Raw genomic sequence first — 18,091 nt, 5'->3', positions numbered from 1 at the left:
TTCAGAATTTACTGTTGTGAATGAGTAATAATATTTTTCTTACTGTGTCTTTGTTTTCTGCTGATCCTGGATCAGGCAGGTCTCAACAAGCCTCTTTTGGTCACTGAGTAAATCAGGCGTTTCTTTTCTTTTCACCCTTTGAATCCTCAGAGGTTTGTGGGAAAACTGAGACACAAGACTGTTTGGTGGGTTGAGAGCTTGTTTTTGTTATCAGTAACAACACGACAAACCATCGTTGCTTTGCTGAGGAGAAGCAGTTAAAACATGACGTGCATTTTCTTTGCCCCTGTGACCAGTTATAAACCACATAACTGGTTTATAACTGGTCACAGCATTTTTGTGTTCTTTCTTGTGCATATTTTGAGTATTTTCAGACTAAATAACTGGACTTGTATCTGCCTATTTGCTGCAAAACAGCAGTTTTTCTCATATGAAACTTGGTGATACACTTGAAGTTACAGGACAATCTATTTCACAAGAAGGATTTTCCCACCTGCAATATGCATAATGGAAATTATTCATTCTTTTTCAATTCAGTGTGGGTGTGTTCATGGTGAACTTTGGGTGGATGTCTGGGCGTCAGCTCAAAAAGCATCATGTCAGCTCCAGTCATGTTAGAGCCTGTCTTTCAGTAAGTGGATGTCTTTGCTTTAAGCTTCCTGTCATCGGGTCTTGCATGACTTATTTTCATTGGCAACGAAGCAACACATGCACACTATTTAAGAGCAAAAAGCAAGTCATTAAAGTGAGACTGTTTATTTACACTTTTAAATCCCCATTATCCTGAAAAAGCATGGCGAGAGACAAGGCTGGAAAACTGGGCCCAAGTTGTGCTTAGATCAACAGTAAGAAGATAAGTGTGACTTGGGTGTGACCGTAAAGCCAGGGCTTGGTTTGAGGCCGTGGCTGCATGACAGGGTGGATGATAATACTTGTCAATCAGCATCTATTTCCTCAGTCCTCTCTTGGTCCTCTTTGACCTGTTGAAAAGAAGAAGCGTTCGTGAGTCAGACACAACTGATGTGACACAAATCGTAGCGAGGTTGCACGGTTACATTTTGAAATCTTCCTGCAGCCTGTTCAAAAATAACAGTGACATCATGTTCTTTCACTTTATCTCTGACAGGTATGACAGATGACCAAACCCAGCCAGCTCGCCGAGTCGTCTGTGATTCATCCACAAACATGAATCACAGACGACGGGATTCATGCAAAACTCTGTCAAGTCGCTCTGAGGGAGATGCACGACCGTTCAGGGCTTTCACTCATAGCTAAAAGTCCGCCTCTCCTCACTCATCTCTTTGGCCTCTCCAGTGGTGACCTGCTGTTTGTCCACACTTGCTCTTTTCTTTTCTTGATCACTCATTTAATTATTGTGTGGATGCCTGAAAGGGCATCCACACTATTGAGTTCCTGTTTCTCTTTATTCTTTATCATACTTTATTATTCTGGTTGCTTCCATACACTTCCGTATACAGTTTTTGTGCTATTTTCACCGTTCAAATCGTCAAAAATTCTGCTCTTTCTGCTAATGCTAATGACTTTTGGTGCTCATAACTTCTATACTTTTTGAGATATTGAATTTTTGCAATATTGAGTTTTGCAATATTTTTTGCCCATTTTTGCCATCTCATCCCATTTCTGCCATCTCATCAGTGGCATCACTGATTTTCCTCGCCGGGTTGACCTGTGTTTTAGCTCAGTGAGATGAGCATCCGTTCTCAGACTGGGAGGCCCGGGTTCAAATCCCGCTTATGGCAACATTTCTTTCAGTTAACAGTTAAACTTTTTTAACTCTTTTCAGCACAAATCCCAGCTTTTTCAGCTGTTTTCAGCAAAAACCTCTTTTCAGCCCAAATTCTGCTTATTCACCTCTTCTGCAAAATTTTCAGCCTTTTCACCTCTTTTATCAGCACAAATCTCAGCAGCTTCTGCTCATTTCAGCAGAATTGTCAGTCTCTCCACCTCTTCTTTGTGAGAATGAGTTTGGCTCAGTGAGATGCGTAGCCACCTTGAGACCAGAAGAGCCAGGTTCAAATCCTGCTCAGGCAACATTTTTTCAGCTTTTTTCAGCAGACATCTTCAGCGTTAAGGCATCCACACAGCATTTTCGCAGGAAATGCAAATTTTTCTAGTTATATATGATTTTTTTGATTTCTCCTCACCTCTTAAAACATTTATTTGTTAATTATTCTTATTATTTTTTGGTTATTGTTACTAACAAAGTGTTACACTCCCTCTCTCTTTCTTTTAACCCCTTCTCACTATAAGTTTTAAATCCCCATGACTGTAATGCTCTCACACACACAGCTTGACACTCTCCAATCAAGTTATTGTCCCAAACCTCACCTGTCTGTTGCATTTTGTTACACCTGTGTTACATTATATGTGCGCTCTATGGTAACTACATGTTTTTAAACTTCAAGCTTGTGCTCACGTTTTCTGATGGTCGCTCACGCGGTTCCTCAGCACATTAATCTGGAACGAAGACAACATTGTGTTACACTCTGACCAGGTCTCACTGATGTCTTTATTTCTTCCATTAGTTGAGCGCACCTCATATTTCTGTCTGGTGAATTGGTACTGCAGATCAAACTTCTCTGCCTCCAGCTGCTGGATCCACTCCCACAGCTCCTTAGCTTTGTCTCTGGAAAACAAATGATTATAACGAGAATTATTTTCATTGTTTTATTATTTTAATTTTGTGTGTCGTAAAGAAAAATGCAATAGCTATTGTGTGATATAATGAAACATGCAATGGGAGAAATAATTATTTGATGCTCTGCTGAATTTGTTTGCTTACTTACAAAGAAATGAAGAGTCTCTATTTTTATTTGTTTTAATGGAGGGAGACAGAATATTAACTAAAAATTGAGTTGAGGTATGGATTGATTAATTTTTGGTTCATATTTGTCTCTCTCCATTAAAATGAAACCACATTTCTTTGTAAGTGAACAAACCTACAAATCTAAATCTGTGCGTCTGAACCTACTTGAGTCTTTCCTGACTCATGTTCTCGATGTCCAGAGATTTGCGCCTTTCATTCAGGATCTTCTTCTTCTTTTCTCTCTCTGTCTGCCTCTTGCCACTCCGTTTGTCTGTCTTTAAAAATAAAATCATTTCTGTTATAAAAGTTATTAGTGGAGCTTTTGGGAAAGCTGTTAAAACTCCACTGACTCACCAGCTTTTGCATGTAACCTCCAAAGTGGAGGCTGGTGAGGGTTTTCTTTTTCTTTGCATCATCCTCGGCCCTCTTTTTGGCCTCCTCCTCCTCCTTGCGAATCCTCTCATCCTAGAACGAGAGAAAGACGATCCGAGGTGAAATGCGTGCCGCTTCATAGACTGTGTTAAAGCGCGTAGAACAGGACTCTACCTCCAGACGCTTCTGTCGCTCTTTATCTCGCTCGCTGCGAATCCTGTGCTGCTCTGCTCGCTCAGAGCGACGCGTCTCCTGAGCAACAGATCATCACATCAAAACAGACCCTAAAGCAGATCTGTGATGTCTGAAGTGGTTTACATTCGACCGGCTGTAGTGTGGTGCACTCACAATCCTTTCTTTGAGATGAATGAGCTCTTCTTCTTCCTTCTTCCTGCTTTCGAAGTGAACCTCGATTAGAGTTTGAAGCTCCATCAGGTCCTTCTCCATTCTCTTGCGATGTATATCCTGTTGGATTCAGTGACCCAGTTCTGTGTTATACTGATGCACATATTTGTTTTTGGTCCTAAAATAAAAGCAGGCTTAGACAAAGCTAGAAATACACAGAGTGAAAGCTGTGAAGACATGTCTGCTCCACCCTGAGACCTGTACATATTTAACTCTACATAATACACCAGGATACAAACGTCCATGCACAGTAAGTTCTGTATTGTGTCACTTACATCAAAATCCACCCTCTCGCCGTCTGGGATCTTAGGGGGAATAAGGTTTGGCATGATGAAGGGCCTGGAAAAACAGGAAAAGATATTAAGTTAGCCAGCGTGGGTTAAATAAGAACAATTCAGTTAAAAAAAAAGATCAATAACAGGGAAATTGAGTAGTGATGACAGCTGGTGTCAAATGAGGATCAAAAACAACAAGCATGTGCCAAAGAAATGTCCCCTCTGTGTTTCCACGTGTTGCTGCCTGTTGCTGCTCAGAAGAAGCTGCATGTCTGTATTTTTCTACTATTGCTTCAGTATTTTCTACAAACTGCACTATATGCAGAAATTGGGATTTTCTTTTCTTAGTGCCAGAGCAGAGAGACACAGATATCTCTGGAAATGTACTTTTCTGCACAGTTTTTATTAAATCAAAGTAATTAAATCTGAACAATCAAAACAGCCACTTATGGTCAAATCAACTCTCAACACAAGTGTATTTGTAAAGCACAACAAACAACTTGTGCTGAGAAAAGGTGGGATGGACGTTTCTAAAACGCCACAGGATACACGAGGAATCACAGACTCAAATGGCAGTGAGTAATTTTTAAGTCTAGTTTTAAAAGATTTAATGAAGGGAGCAAATTTGGCAGCGAGGGGAACGACGGGGGGGGGGGGCACTTCCTGGATTTAAAAACGAAATTACTTTGTGACTTTTGAGCTTAAGATGTTGATCGTAACAGGCAACCTCGTTGAGTTTAACTGCTGCTGCTGGTTTGATACGTAACAAATGGACAGTGGTGTCAGTCTTTGTTTATTTATGCATCGTATGTTTGTTATTCATAACCATGCTATCGTGAACGTGTTTAAATTTACTTACTTGAATTTTGGCTTTGCTTCCTCCTCTGTTAATGAAAGAAAGTCAAGCAGAAAGTATGAATGAGTTAGTGCAGACCACACATCAATAATGAGACCGCCAGCCTCCCTGCAAGTTATGGCACTGAAGTCTGTTTGTGCTGATATTAATAATAAAAGTAATGATGTGTGATTCATATCGGGGAGAACATCCAAGAACAACAGAGCCACAAAATGAGGTTCCCATTCATTTACCTTCTCCCTCCTCTGCTTCGCCTTCTCCATCTGAAACCACAATAATATGCTTGACAGAGGGTTTGTGAAGGCACATCTGAAATGACTGAGCATTACGCCACAGCAAACAGCAGTCGTTTAGTGAGGGACGACGGCCACATGACAGAAGAGTGAAAGTGAGGAGACGGGAAAGACTGAAAGAGCACCGAGGAAGTCAGGCGCTCATCTGTGAAGTGTTGCTTCATGTGCATGAAATGCACTCAGGACAAGCGAGATGTTATCTAGAGATGCAAGCACTGATAGCAAATAGTTCCTTTCTCAAGAAGGTCTGGGATCAGTGACCTTTCAGTGACCTTTCAATGACCCAAATAATTATGAGTGAATGCCATAAAAATTGTAGTTTTAGTTTAACAGGCGTTCTGCAAAAGAAGCAGCTAAGTTCTTTTTTTGTTTTCGTAATAAGACTCGAGGACAGCTAAGACCGTGCTGGAAACCTAAACCATCGTCCAGTCAGCTGATAGACCCAGACTAGTTTCCTATGCTGCCAACTTGGTTAATTAAAAACTGAACTAGTAAAGGGAAGGGTGTAGTCGTGTGTTTTTTGGCACATCAACAAGTTGCCTGCCCTTTGTCTTTGTGGAAAGTGACAGCTCACACGGTGTTTATCAGTATAAAGGAGCCAAAAGGTAAGAATAAGTCTAACATCCCTCCCATTTCAGATGATCTGGCAGTGGGAGCAGGTGAGACACCGAAACAGTGGAAGACACCTGGTTCTGACTAAGAAACAAAAGCCTCGGGGCTGGGAGGGACTGGAGGACGACTCTCAGCCCAGCTGGCCCTTCTGGTGTGACTAAGAAAAACTGCATGCTTGATCCTCAAGTGCAGACTGTCACATACCAGAGTGAAATGTGACTGAGATAGCTGTTATCTCCCTGCCTGCCTGTGAGTGATGGTTACTGGTAAACTGCATTACTCATCATCACTGTGCTGTCAACACAGGCTATCATTTCTCCCATTAATCAGTGGTTTCCTTTTTTTGCAGGGCCCCCCTTTGTTTTACAAGAAAAATGTTCGCGCCCCACCCCCCATGCGCGCGCACACGCATGCACGCACACGCACGCACATCCTCCAACCACACGCACCCATATTTTGCTCCATTGCGGTTTATTTCACACCTCAAACATTTAGTGAACAATTACAAAAATACAAGTAATCTGCAATAAATTACAGGTAGTAATAAACTACTAACTCTTTTACGCTGCGTCCGCACCTACACGGGTGTTTTTGAACACGCAGCTGTTTTGTCCACGTAAACGACGTTTCGAATCACCGAAAACGGAGATTTTTTAAACTCATTTTTTGCTTTACGTGTGGAGAGGAATACAGAGTTCATCACGCAACATCAAAGGTATGTGCCTTTTTCACGTCACGCTGTGCGCCACGTTATTGTTTACATGGGATGAACTGCAGAATAGCAGACAGTCAGATTAACAGTATTTTGTCTCTATCTGCAGGTTTTACACGCAGTTACTGTCCCTCCGTTTACAAAGGCAGAGGCGTCACGATGTGATTATTTTACATGTAGTTGTTTTTTTCCTGTGTAATAATATTCAACATTGCTATCGATGCATTTTTCAAAAAAAAAAATGCCTCTCTGTGCAAAATGGGTTTAAAAACAAACAGCTGTAGGATCCTGTTAGTCTGTGATGTAAACAGCCCAGCGCTGCTCCCCACGCAGGGAAACCAGTCCTGCAGGGAGACCTACCTCAGCACTTGTGCAGGTGAAGCCAAAGGGAAGATTTGCTTCACCATATTTTCTAGTCTTTGGTTTATAATGAAGTTGGTTTGGAAACATATTCAGCGATGCTTCATCTCCTGCTTTGCGTTTGTGTGGGCGCCCCGTGCAGCAGTGTCCAAGCGTTTTTTTTTGTTTGTTTGTTTGTTTGTTTTTTCCTTTTCATACGCCCCCCCCCCCCCTGCAATGGCTCTGCCCCCCCCCTCCCCCCGCCCCACACTTTGGGAAAGTCTGCATTAAGTAATCGCTGACAAACTCCCTGACCCAGACTTTATTTTTAATAACGTCTACCTTGTTCTTCGTTGGCCTCCTCTTCTGCAGCAGGTTTGTCTTCCTCCTGTGGAGCCTCTGGTGGAGAAGGAAGCAAATCATGACTTATCACAGAAAGAATGTTAACTGTCACTAAGCCTGAATAATCACTCTCCCTGATCAATAACCTCTATTAGTGCAGTCACAGGGAAAGAGACGAGATGAGTCATCCTGTAAACATAACTGAGATCTTCTGTCTGATTCTGTTTTGCGTCCACATCGTTTTGTTTTGTTTTTCTGAGACTGAAACTGCTCTATAAACAAACAGGCAACGAGCAAACATGGTGTATGGTTTCCACGTCAACAAATTCACCCTCGAGGTTGCTATCGATGCACTGTGCCGGGAAAAAAACATTACATCTGCCCAATTATACCTTCCTCTTCCTCCTCCTCCTGCTCCTCCTCCTCATCTACCCCTTTCTCCTCTGATGAGCAAAGCAGAAAAGTAGTTAGAAGCGATGAGAAGTAGGTGAAGTAAGTAAACAGAGTAAGTCAAGTAATTAAAGTAATGTAAGGAGGTTAAATAAATAAATAAGAATAGCTGAGCAAGCAAAGTAAGTAAACAAATACATCAAAGAATCTCTTTCAAAGTGAGATTAATCACAATCACTTTAAATGTGTTTATAAATGAAGCTCAGTCACAGCTCTGTTATTTATCCCAGAGACTCTCAGGATAGCTGCTGTCGACCGCTCCTCCACCCTTGATGTGTGCTACTGAAACGTGACAGAAGCATTCATCGATGACCTTCACACTCATTTATAAATATCGGCGCCTAAGCCGTCAGTACCTTCAGCGGCCTCCTCTTCTGTGTCGCGCAGCCAGAGAAACCGCAGAGAGAAACACGTGAACAATCTTTTCACATAATCACAAGTTCAAACTCTGCAAACTGTTGTTTCTAGCACACAAAGTCAAACCAATTAATGATACGAACTAATGAAACACTGACACACGAGTAATCAGAATATAAGCATTTGATTCGCTCATTTTTAATCCAAATTGTGATCTTTACCTAAACCACACCGAGCTGCAACAAAAAACTTTCTGGCAGGAAGTCCTTAAGGCAAACCTTTCCCACTAGCGATTCCTGACTTCACATATAATTTGTGCTTCTGTGTTGCATTTGTGAAAAAGTTTTACACGGTAATTCTGTAACTGTCACACATACATATAATAACCTCCTCCTACACCTGATTGGGAGTTGACAAACAGGCAGAACATTTACGTTTGATTTATGGACGGTCTTGACATTTCATTCAAACTACACACGATTAGCAACATGTCTTTACATTCCTCTTAAATCCTGATAATAGTGCTGAGTTTACAGTACAGCAGTTTTACCAAGAGAAAGCATTTGCCTGCACAGCAGGGTTTTAACCACAGAGTGACGGCGCTGTGTGTGAGTCATGATGAGAGGGCTTACCTTCCACCTCCCTGTGAAAATGAATCACATAGGCGCGTTACTGTGATGATCAAAAAGACAAATGCATGACAGTGTAAAACGATCATACAGTTGCTGCAAAGAAACCAGGTGTCAGTGACAAACGGTGGATGTACTCTCAGGATACATTTAGAAGTATTTTAGGTAGAAAAAAATCCAACCTACTCCTCATACTCCTCCACCACTTCCTCGTTGTCTGACATGATGGGGCGCGTTCAGGTGCGCGGCAGTAATCTGATTACTTAGGGAAAAAAATCATGAATTTTTCACCTTCTGTTCAAATCAATAAAAGCTACAATATTTTCCAGTTAAAACACTTTCTATCGTGTGCACACGTTACGTTGCAGTTAGTCGATCGTACCTGAGGTTCAGATGAAGGGATGGAGACCCGGGGAGAGTGGATTTGCAGCACAAGACAGAGCGTGGGGTGAGTGTCAGAGGGTGAAGGACGGACTGTGTTGTGCAGATGAGGCTTTAGGACCCCTTGTTGTGTTATTAATAACTTTCTAGATAGCATGTACTCTCCATTATCACCATTTCCCAAAAAGGCCGCCGTGAGCATGACTGTGGGCTGCAGAGCCAAAAAGATCACAGACAGCTGATTCGCGCACACACACACACACACACACACACTCTCTGGTTTCCTTGTATGGCACCTTGCTGTAGACGAAACACAGGCATGGAGCGCTTATCTATATGCATCCCGGTGTGAGATAAGGTAAAGTGCGTTTAACAGTGACAGACAGTTATGGTAGTAAAACATTTTATTACTTAGAAAGACAGAATCTCCACAAGTCCAGATGAAACCAAAAAAAATTACATTGGCAAATTAAACAAGACACACATATTACAACTCCAGCAATCCCAGCAGAGTAATTCAGTAAAAGATATAATCCTTAAAGCCTTCACCTGTTTAAAGTGCTTAAAGAAATTACACAACGTTAAGGCGAACAAATAAAACATCACTGACACGTTTTTTGGGGTATTTTAATGTTAAAAGTAGGCACACTTATTTTTTAAAGAAGCAAAGCAAAAGTGTAAGATATCTAAAGATACAACCCAACATTTCTCTCTCTTCCTGCTGCCTGTTGTACATTTGTGCTTTCACAGCAAAGGGGAAAAAAATCACTCAGTCATCAAATCCATTAATCTTCCAAATCTCCGCCTCTCCCTTCGCCATCTTAAAATCCCACAATCCTGCAAACACAGGCACAATAAGAGCAATTTAGCGCCTTTAAAGTTCAGTGAAACATGTACGGCTTCCGCTTGTTTGCTTCATTTGTGGAGTTGGTAAATCTGCCTCCACAGCAGTGGGCAGACATGTAAGACTAACTCAGCAGCACTTTGTTGCTGTATCCTTACCTGTTGGACATTATAAATAAACTTCCTTCACTTCAGATTTTTCCAGGGTTCCAGGTTTTTGAGACACTGTCTTCACCGCTGTTCTCAAACAGGCTCCTCTTACTAGAAATGTCCACATGTCTCAAATCCTACAAATCAGAAACAGAATTATTATCACAGTTTATTTTACAGTGAAGAGAAAGAAAAAAACTCTTTAAATCTGGAGTTTTGAAATATTTCTGAAGCAGGGACCTCTTACGGGGCAAATAGTTTTGTAAACACACCCTAAAATGGTCTTTATTTGGACTGACTTAAGCATTTCTTCAGGCTCAATAGATAACTGCTAAACAGCCAATGGCACCAAGCAGGAGGAATGGGTCACTCTACTCTGACAGAAGTGATGTTAGGACAGATTAGCACAAAGGCAGTCACGCCAGAATTTCTGTAGGCGCCACAGATAACAATGAGAGACATACTGAGAGACCCTCTGCTTTAAAGTGTGCTTATGAATTTCCCCAGATAGACATTGTTTTTGCTCAGATATAACAAAGATAAGATTTCTGCAGCCAAAAACATCTACTGCTAAATCTAACAGCAAGTTGGGTATGTCGTAGGAAGCTTTTTGAACAGCTTAATTAAGTTAAACACCCAACTCTAAATTCTTAAGATCAAATTAAATGAAACTTTCCCATTCATTTAATGCCTAAATGACTTTACTGAGTTTACCAGAGTAAAAAAAAATCTGTTTAAAAAGAATTGATCAGAACTTTCTTCACGATTAACGACAGTCGTACGTTTTACGTAGTTACCTACATAATGGCAAACTCTTTAATTTAAAGTAGGCAACACAAACAACAACCTACGTCCTGCTCAGCCAGGACTTACAGCTCAGAGAGTAATACTGCCCCCTGGCGTCCATATACTGCACTTACAGCAGGACTGTGCGAAGACCCAGCTTTGCTGCTCTTGTGGAGCCAGCGGTTGATCCGCTCTGACATTCCTGATGTCAAGCCTCTAATTTCCTGAAATCAACAAAAGTTACAAAATCATTTGTTAGTTAACGCTACGCACACATCTAATACTGAAAAGAGCTTTTCGGCGAATGATGACTGTACCTGTTTGGAAACTCCGGGGCTGGAGGGGCTCTGCACCTGCTGCTCCTTCTCAAAGATCTCTCTCTTCCTGGACACTTCTTCCAGCAGGACCAGAGTCCTCTGGGTGACATCTGGGAATCGCGTCAGCTCGGACTTCTGTGGATGAAGAGCCAAGAGAAGACCATTGGCGACAGTTGACGTTTGCTACAGAACACAGGAACATAATTTCCTCTTTAGTACATGGAGGGCTGAGAGGCTGACCTGCGCTGCCTGAGCCAGCCTCTCCATCTTTTCCTGGATGGATCTAGATGAAATCCTCTGCCTAGAGCTGGGAAGACAAATACATTAATGTACATGTGTAATCAGTTACACTCAATAAAATATAAACAAATAAATAAAGATTAAAAAATGGTCAAACTAACTTTCTCTGGAAAGATGACGCTTTGTTTTCATCCTCGTTTTGGTCCTGCTTCAAAACAAAGACAATCAACACTGTAAATGATCCATAACATTGTGTCAGTAGTACTAGCAGCTCTAAATTATTGCAGAGTCTCCACATTGTAATTTTACAAAATATCACTGAACTATTGGCACTGTCTCGAGCTTTCAGAATAATAAATAAAACACTTCTGTTTGCGAATAAAAGAAACTTTTAAATTATTGCAGAGTGTCCATATTGTAAACAAACAAACAAAATAATTATTATTAAATAAATAATAAAATATAAAAAATTATAAAATAAATAATAAATAAAATAATAATTGGCCCCCTAGTGGCCAATCTAAAAAACTACAACAGAAATGACAAGCCACCCTCTGATTAATGAAATAAGTTGGTATCGGTTCATGGTATCGGTTAACTTTTACGAGTATGAGTACACACACATTTTACAGTATCGGCCCCGATACCCGATACCAGTATCGGTATCGGTGCATCCCTACTGATTATCAATCATATTAGGTGAAAGTAAAGTAAAGTTATCTCACGGTGTTGGGTTCAAACTTCTTGGAGGCCATCCTCACACTGGAGCTACAACAGAAGAAGCAAGTCAGCAAACAAACTGAGCGAGGCTGATACAACATGAACACAAGGCTGTTTCCTTACCTCCTCTGGAGCGGCGAAGGATCCTCTTCTTTCTTTCTCATCATCTGTGGAGGACCAAGCCGGTGTGAGTGCGTGTTAGCGGCACTTACAGCAAGTGACCTGCTCAATAATCCTCTGCACTGGGATGTGTTTGGGTGTTAACAAAGCAACCAGTCAGCAGTAAGAGCTGCTCAATATTCATGTTAACATGAGCTGGAAGCTTGACTGGCACAAGCAAATTATCCTGAACTGATATTCTGAAAGCTGATGGCAGATAAAATCGTGTTTTAACAGTCAAATTGGCAAAAGTTCATGCTGACGTTTGCCAGGAAGAATGCCTGAATGGTTTTGTGTCCTCGTGCATGTATTTGTGTGTGCGTGTGTGTCAGTGTTTACCCTGAAAGATACAGTCCTGGAGCTCTGTCTGATGAAGGCAGGTTTGTTTGCCTGTTCAAAGTTTCCACTGGTGGAGCGATTCACGCCGGTCTGAGAGAAATTAAAACAACTTAGGTTTGCTGTTCAGCTGCAGGTACCTCTCTGGAGCCAAGACTGTTTTTACCGCCTTAAAGAACCTTTACTCTTTATTTGTTTTTAACATTTAACCACATGAAAACATGAAAACAACAAACAAAACAACAGAAAAAAAAAAGAAAAGACAGCTTCCAATCCCATGGTAAATCCACCTTTGTATTTTGAGTCTATTTTCAATACTTACTATCGGTACACCCACAAAAAAAGGACAATAAAATCAAATTCTTAAGTTATTCCCTTACTGAGTGCCTACACAAACCTACGACGCAGCAAACATAAAGTTTAACTAAAGATAATTACCCTGACCAAATAAATTCCAACCATCTCAGCCAAAAACACGCCCCATGATTTGTCAAAACCCTCCCTATCATCATTAATCCTCGCCAAGAATTTCTCATACAACACCATTTTCAGCATATTTTCTTCCACCTATTATATTCTGGTTCCTTCCACACACTGAGAATAACTCGAGCCGCTGCGATCACCCCCACCTTTATAACCACAAAGTCATATTTTGAAACCCCAGGTAACACCGACCAATCCCCTAATAAGCACAGTCTTGGTGACAAAGGTATCATCAAACCGATCCACCTTCTTATTTTGTCCAATACTTTTTGCCAAAAGGGAGAAACTTTCCCACATTCCCAAATAGCATGCATGAATGTCCCTGGATCTGAGCTACATTTCCAGCATATATTACTGGGACTGATTCCCGTTCTAGAAAGTGTGGATGGAGTGAAATACCTACTTCACCATCTGTGTATTAATTTATACTGAGTAAATTCACCCCTGGCCTCTCTTATATATTTATCAGAGAATGACAGAATTCTCCACCAGTCTTCTTTAGAAATTGCACAACTCAAATTTCTCTGCCATATAATCCTCAAGTTTTCACATATCCCTTTATAACACCAGAGGGCGCTGGTGCCCACACTGGACTGATAAGATGCAGCATCAGTGCTTAGCGGGTCTTATACAGCATTTGACAAGCAAAACTTGAAGCTGAGACGAATATGTCAGTTTATTTGTGTTTGTGTTTATTTGTGTGTGTGTGTGGTGAACTACCTCCTCCGTGTGCCCATTGTGAACAGGGCTTTGAGCTCCCCGAGGAGAGGGACTCTGGCAGGGGGAAGTCCAGTGTTCGCGAGGTGACCAGGGGGCTGAGGGAGAACCGGGGCTCATGGGAGTTGTGCGCCCGCTGACAGATGGACTCTTGTCAAGTGAGATGGAGACAGAACTGAAAGGCAAGAAAGAGAAGTGAGGAACTAGTGACCACTGAACGTATAGTTTTCTCTGATCTGTCGCCTAAATTAACTCTTAAAGTACGTCTAACGTGAAAACTGAAGGCAGATTGTTTTTACTCTTCCATCCAACACATCTTATTCTCTGGATATCTTTATGTGGTTCACGATCTATACAAAACAATTTTATATGTCCTGTCTACATTGTTCTGGTGCTTTCATTTCCATTTGTGGAATCAGTAACTTTTATCTTATCTAAATAAAATGCATTTGATCCTTTTAGCTGATCAGCCAACAAAGAACAAAAGAGCAACAAAAAAGAAACGTCACTGTTAACCTGACAAACTTGCGAGCTGGGCTGGAGGAGGCTTTTGGATCAGGGTCTTTGCCTGATGACTCTTCATTCTCATGCTGACAAAGGAAGAAACAGGCAGACAATCAGCATGAGCACATAGCACACAAGCTTTTGTACAGACGACACACCTTGCATTACATAACACGGCGCGGTTATGGCCTCATTTGCAGATACGCAGAGCTAAAGCAGCCTGCGAAGGTAATAAAAGATAACGTTCAAATTATGGCCTTAAGCACGTCTTATCAAAGATTTAGAGATGATTTGCATGGTCACTTGACTCGCGGGGAGAGTTCAAGTCTGGAAACAAGACGGGGAGTAAAGGCTTGTCTTCTTTTCCTAAAACTAAGTTAAAAGTAGATTCTAACTTCTTCTTGTGACCACAGCAGGAACATGCCAACACCAGCGTTGGTCTTTAATAGCAAAAATGACATCATATGCTGCACTACAAAGTTTGTTGTTGTAAAATCTAGAGAATAATTAACTCCCTCTCTGTGTGGGACAACAGTTAACTGTACAGGTGCTGCTACTGGTGTCATGACTGAGTTGTGTGAGGGAAGATTGGTGCTTTCTTTGTCAGTTCATGTTTGATCATTTGTAACGTTTCTCAGAGAATCAACAAAATCTCTCTGTTGGTCAATTAATCAAAACTTTAATGACCTTGTTTCTTCCAGGTGGACAAAAGTTCTAAATAATCATGTGAAAATCTCGATTTACATCATTATTTGGCAGCTGAGTTACAGACTTTCACTGCTGTCTCAACTCAAGCACATTTAAAAGATCTGTGAGATGTTTTTTCTTTAGATTTTCTTCAAGAAAGTTAAGGAGCAACTTCCTTCTTACTTTGTTGCTTGAGATGCTGGTTCTACTTTTGCTGCTGCTGGTGCTGTGTGAAGATGTTTTTACTGGTGGCTGTGGTTTGACAACACTCTCCTTCTCTGCATCCATGTCTCCCAGTAGCTCTACCCTGGCACCTCCTTCTTTGCTGACCTCAGCTTCATCCTCCCCTCCATCCTTCTGTTGTCTCAACGTTTCCACGTGCCGCATCCTTCGCCTCTCGTCACGCACTCGCAGCATCTCCACAAAGTCAAGCTGTACCTGCTCCATGCTGGCAATAAACAGCACATATGTGCACATTAATGACCAACACATGTGATGAATGGTCTCTAGAGAGACCTAAAAAGATTTGCCGGTCCTGCATCTGATCAGGTTTCTATTATAAAAGGCTCTTTGAAGACAGGCTGTCGGGGTTTCTGACAGCATTTCATACTTTCCCTGCGTGAGTATCAGGTGTTTTCATGGGTTTGAAATGTATACAGAAACACTCCCATGGGGCAAAGCTGTGAGAATCATCCTTTGAAACCACTAAAAAGGCCAAAAGAACAAAACAGGCACACAGACAAAGTCCACAGCAGTAAAAAGAGGATTGTGTTTAGACAGCGTTTGAGTCCAACGTGACTTATTTGTTTTACTAAACTATGAGAACAACCTGTTGGAGCTTTGGGACATTTCACTTGAGGAGTCTGTCCCAAAGGCGCTCTCGCTGGTAGATATGTTTTCAGGAGTGGGAGTGGGGCTGGAGTCATCATCTTGGTCAGCACCGGTGCTTGAGCTCTTCACCCTCCTCCTCTTCTCCCGCTCCACCTCCTCCTCGTCCTCCATTGTCCACTGTCGTGCAAGGCTGCATCAAAACAATCAGCGAATATGGAAAAACAAACAAAAACAACAGAGGAGGCTGAGGCTCAGCGAGGATACAGGAGGTGAACATATGTAAAACAGGGCGCTGTACATGAGAACTTCATGAGTGGATCCTTCACAATATTTGTTCTTGGTTTATACTTTAAAAGAAAAGATTAATAACCGTTACAGGGAACCTGCTTTACTTGTTCATCAACCGCTTTTTGCATCCTGTTTAAAACAAATATCAGTGGATTCAATCAGCAGCTGCAGAGCGACAGGCTGGTGTTTCCTTTTTCACGGAGATAATTAATTCAAGGGCCAAACAGAACAAAACTCTCCGTTATCTCTTGACTGTAACGGGCAGAAAAGACAGAAGTGACTGTAGTAATAACAGTGACACCAACCAACACAGTTTGACTGCATGTTACACAGTTACTATATGAATGTAATAAATCATTTCTTCCAAATTAGGATGCTTTGTTGCCAGAGTGAAAACCCTGCTATATGTTCATTATGCGCGTTCCTAAACATCAGCATCTATTAAAAAGCAGTAGGCGCGGGCGTTGCTCTAACGCAGGTAATTAGTCGCTTTAGAAACCCAGACGTCCTTGAATCTTACCTGGACAAAGCCGACCAGTTTCTCCGACTTACAGACATATTGAAGAAATAAAATAGTTTCCAGCTACGATCACAGACAAAGTCGACGGGCACAGACGACGGCAGTCGAATTACAGTCACCGCGGCACACAGCAGTCCACCTTTACCCCGGTGCAGCGCACAGACGCGTCACGTGACCACAAAGGTAAGCTCCCCACCTGACAGACTGAGTGAGGGGTGGGGAGAGCGCGCGCCAGAGAGCACCTTGTATGGTGGAAGTGTGGAAAACGTAATACCTGTACCTGGCACTCCTTTCCCGCCCCTGGACACTTGGCTAATTCGGGCAATGGCAATAAAATATCCCAGAATAATTAATCTTACACTTATATTCATTTTGTTTGTGTGGATCTTACAGGCTGCAGCTAAAAGGCAAACCTGTACAAGTACAACACGTAGTTAATAGCAATCAAACTCTTATTAAATGATAATAATAAAGCATACAAATGTATGTTATCCTTTCTTGTACTGGACTCTCACTACAGTCTGAGTCAGTGTTTGCTGTGTGAGTCCACACCTTTCTCTGGAGCCCATGTGTGTTGGACTCTGACCTACACTCTTTATAGCACATCTGTGTCTGTTATACTCTGTGCCGTTCCTCAGTAAACAAAGTTAGATATTATCGTAACTGATAACTGAGGCATAGCATAAGATGCATATCAAGACTCTTTCAAGTTTCACCTGTGAAAACCAGAGTCTGCTTCGCCTTTATTTAAAGAAGAGGCTGTCTTATAGCGTGTGTCTATCATGCATCTGCTATCTTATGGAAATAGTTTGCATGCCACTGCCTGCACCGGTGCTGTATCGTTTTAGGTCCTTCAATGAACTCTTTATGCATCAGTGTCCATTCAGTCTGTTATAATGTTCCTGTGTCTAAAGTTAGCCTTACATTTCAGGAAAGACCTGATCAAACAAACGGAAATAAAACAGAAAGACATTCCCAACAAAAGTTCTATTTACAGACACAAGACGATTGCGGCTGCTTTGCATCCATTTGGATAAGGCGATTTTTAAAAGTACTGAAGCAGAGTGTGCTTTATGGACATGCAAAACACACAGAAGTGCTTTACATCTGGACAGCATGCACACAAAGCATATCAGTTAAAATGTACAAGTTGCTGCTTTGCTGCAGCAAACAGTAATCCTTCAAGCTAACAAGTAACTGTAACCGATATTGAAAAGCTATTAGCAGCAGTGATGCTGTTTTTAAGTATATATTCGGTTGCAGAGCGGATTCATCGGATCAAAGTATGAACTTTCTTTTAGTGAGGTTGAGCACAGCAAGGTATTGTTCCCATTAATCCCAGCTGTCCTGGGAGTCAATCCCAGTCCTGTATGATCTAGCAGTTAAATGTCTTAACCATATGGGAGTTGTTGGCAAGGTTGGCATCACAGACTGAACAAATTGTGTTCAGACTGGAGTAGAAATAAGCATTTTTTAGTAGTGGATGATATTTTAGCCATAAGAACACACAAACCATTTAAACTGCACGTGTTCACCTGTGCATTTGCTTTATCTGCTGTCTGCAACCTGCAATAAAAAGCTAGTCCTACTGCAACAGAAACTAAAGTTCTCAGAGTTTATAAAAGCATTTTATATATCTGAATACAGCCGTTGATCAAAG

General features: G+C 41.5%; 2 protein-coding genes across 4 annotated transcripts; both read right to left on the bottom strand.

Moving 5' to 3' along the window:
* Positions 1-740: 740 nt before the first annotated feature.
* On the bottom strand, positions 741-15,779 carry tnnt2a (troponin T type 2a (cardiac)). 2 transcript variants are annotated; one of them, XM_085147084.1, is made up of 13 exons: positions 15,772-15,779; positions 7,840-7,859; positions 7,034-7,090; positions 4,969-4,998; positions 4,739-4,763; positions 3,880-3,943; positions 3,548-3,664; positions 3,374-3,451; positions 3,182-3,292; positions 2,993-3,102; positions 2,557-2,647; positions 2,438-2,478; positions 741-980 (listed from the first exon to the last, which is right to left on the bottom strand). In XM_085147084.1, the coding sequence occupies exons 6-13, from the start codon at positions 3,931-3,933 to the stop codon at positions 947-949; spliced, it is 636 nt and encodes a 211-aa protein (XP_085003210.1). In that variant the 5' UTR covers positions 3,934-3,943; positions 4,739-4,763; positions 4,969-4,998; positions 7,034-7,090; positions 7,840-7,859; positions 15,772-15,779; the 3' UTR covers positions 741-946. The 2 variants fall into 2 exon arrangements, with proteins under 2 accessions (XP_085003210.1, XP_085003211.1); XM_085147085.1 differs by lacking the exons at positions 4,969-4,998; positions 15,772-15,779.
* lad1 (ladinin) lies at positions 9,224-16,614 on the bottom strand. Of its 2 annotated transcripts, none has more exons than XM_085147071.1 (14): positions 16,432-16,614; positions 15,622-15,813; positions 14,976-15,240; positions 14,118-14,191; positions 13,605-13,776; positions 12,405-12,494; positions 12,030-12,073; positions 11,912-11,954; positions 11,348-11,394; positions 11,187-11,253; positions 10,947-11,081; positions 10,764-10,853; positions 9,853-9,980; positions 9,224-9,687 (listed from the first exon to the last, which is right to left on the bottom strand). In XM_085147071.1, exons 1-13 carry the CDS (start codon positions 16,467-16,469, stop codon positions 9,885-9,887), a joined length of 1,353 nt encoding a protein of 450 aa, XP_085003197.1. In that variant the 5' UTR covers positions 16,470-16,614; the 3' UTR covers positions 9,224-9,687; positions 9,853-9,884. The 2 variants fall into 2 exon arrangements, with proteins under 2 accessions (XP_085003197.1, XP_085003198.1); XM_085147072.1 differs by having other exon boundaries at positions 11,348-11,391; positions 16,432-16,613.
* Between the last annotated feature and the right edge of the window lie 1,477 nt (positions 16,615-18,091).

This window comes from Neolamprologus multifasciatus, chromosome 20, assembly GCF_963576455.1.
Source record: "Neolamprologus multifasciatus chromosome 20, fNeoMul1.2, whole genome shotgun sequence".
Lineage (NCBI taxonomy): Eukaryota > Metazoa > Chordata > Actinopteri > Cichliformes > Cichlidae > Neolamprologus > Neolamprologus multifasciatus.
Note: the sequence above shows the minus strand (reverse complement) of the source record. Positions and strands in the feature narration are given on the sequence as shown.

Coding starts and splice junctions, on each gene's coding strand:
- tnnt2a (XM_085147084.1), bottom strand. CDS start 3,933: ATGCCAAACCTTATTCCCCCTAAGATCCCAGACGGCGAGAGGGTGGAT. Junction 3,452..3,547: donor TTCATCTCAAAGAAAGGATT/GTGAGTGCACCA, acceptor TCTGTTGCTCAG/GAGACGCGTCGCTCTGAGCG. Junction 2,479..2,556: donor TCACCAGACAGAAATATGAG/GTGCGCTCAACT, acceptor TCTTCGTTCCAG/ATTAATGTGCTGAGGAACCG.
- lad1 (XM_085147071.1), bottom strand. CDS start 16,469: ATGTCTGTAAGTCGGAGAAACTGGTCGGCTTTGTCCAG. Junction 15,241..15,621: donor ATGTCCCAAAGCTCCAACAG/GTTGTTCTCATA, acceptor GTTTATTGCCAG/CATGGAGCAGGTACAGCTTG. Junction 11,395..11,911: donor AGAAGTTTGAACCCAACACC/GTGAGATAACTT, acceptor TTTGTTTTGAAG/CAGGACCAAAACGAGGATGA.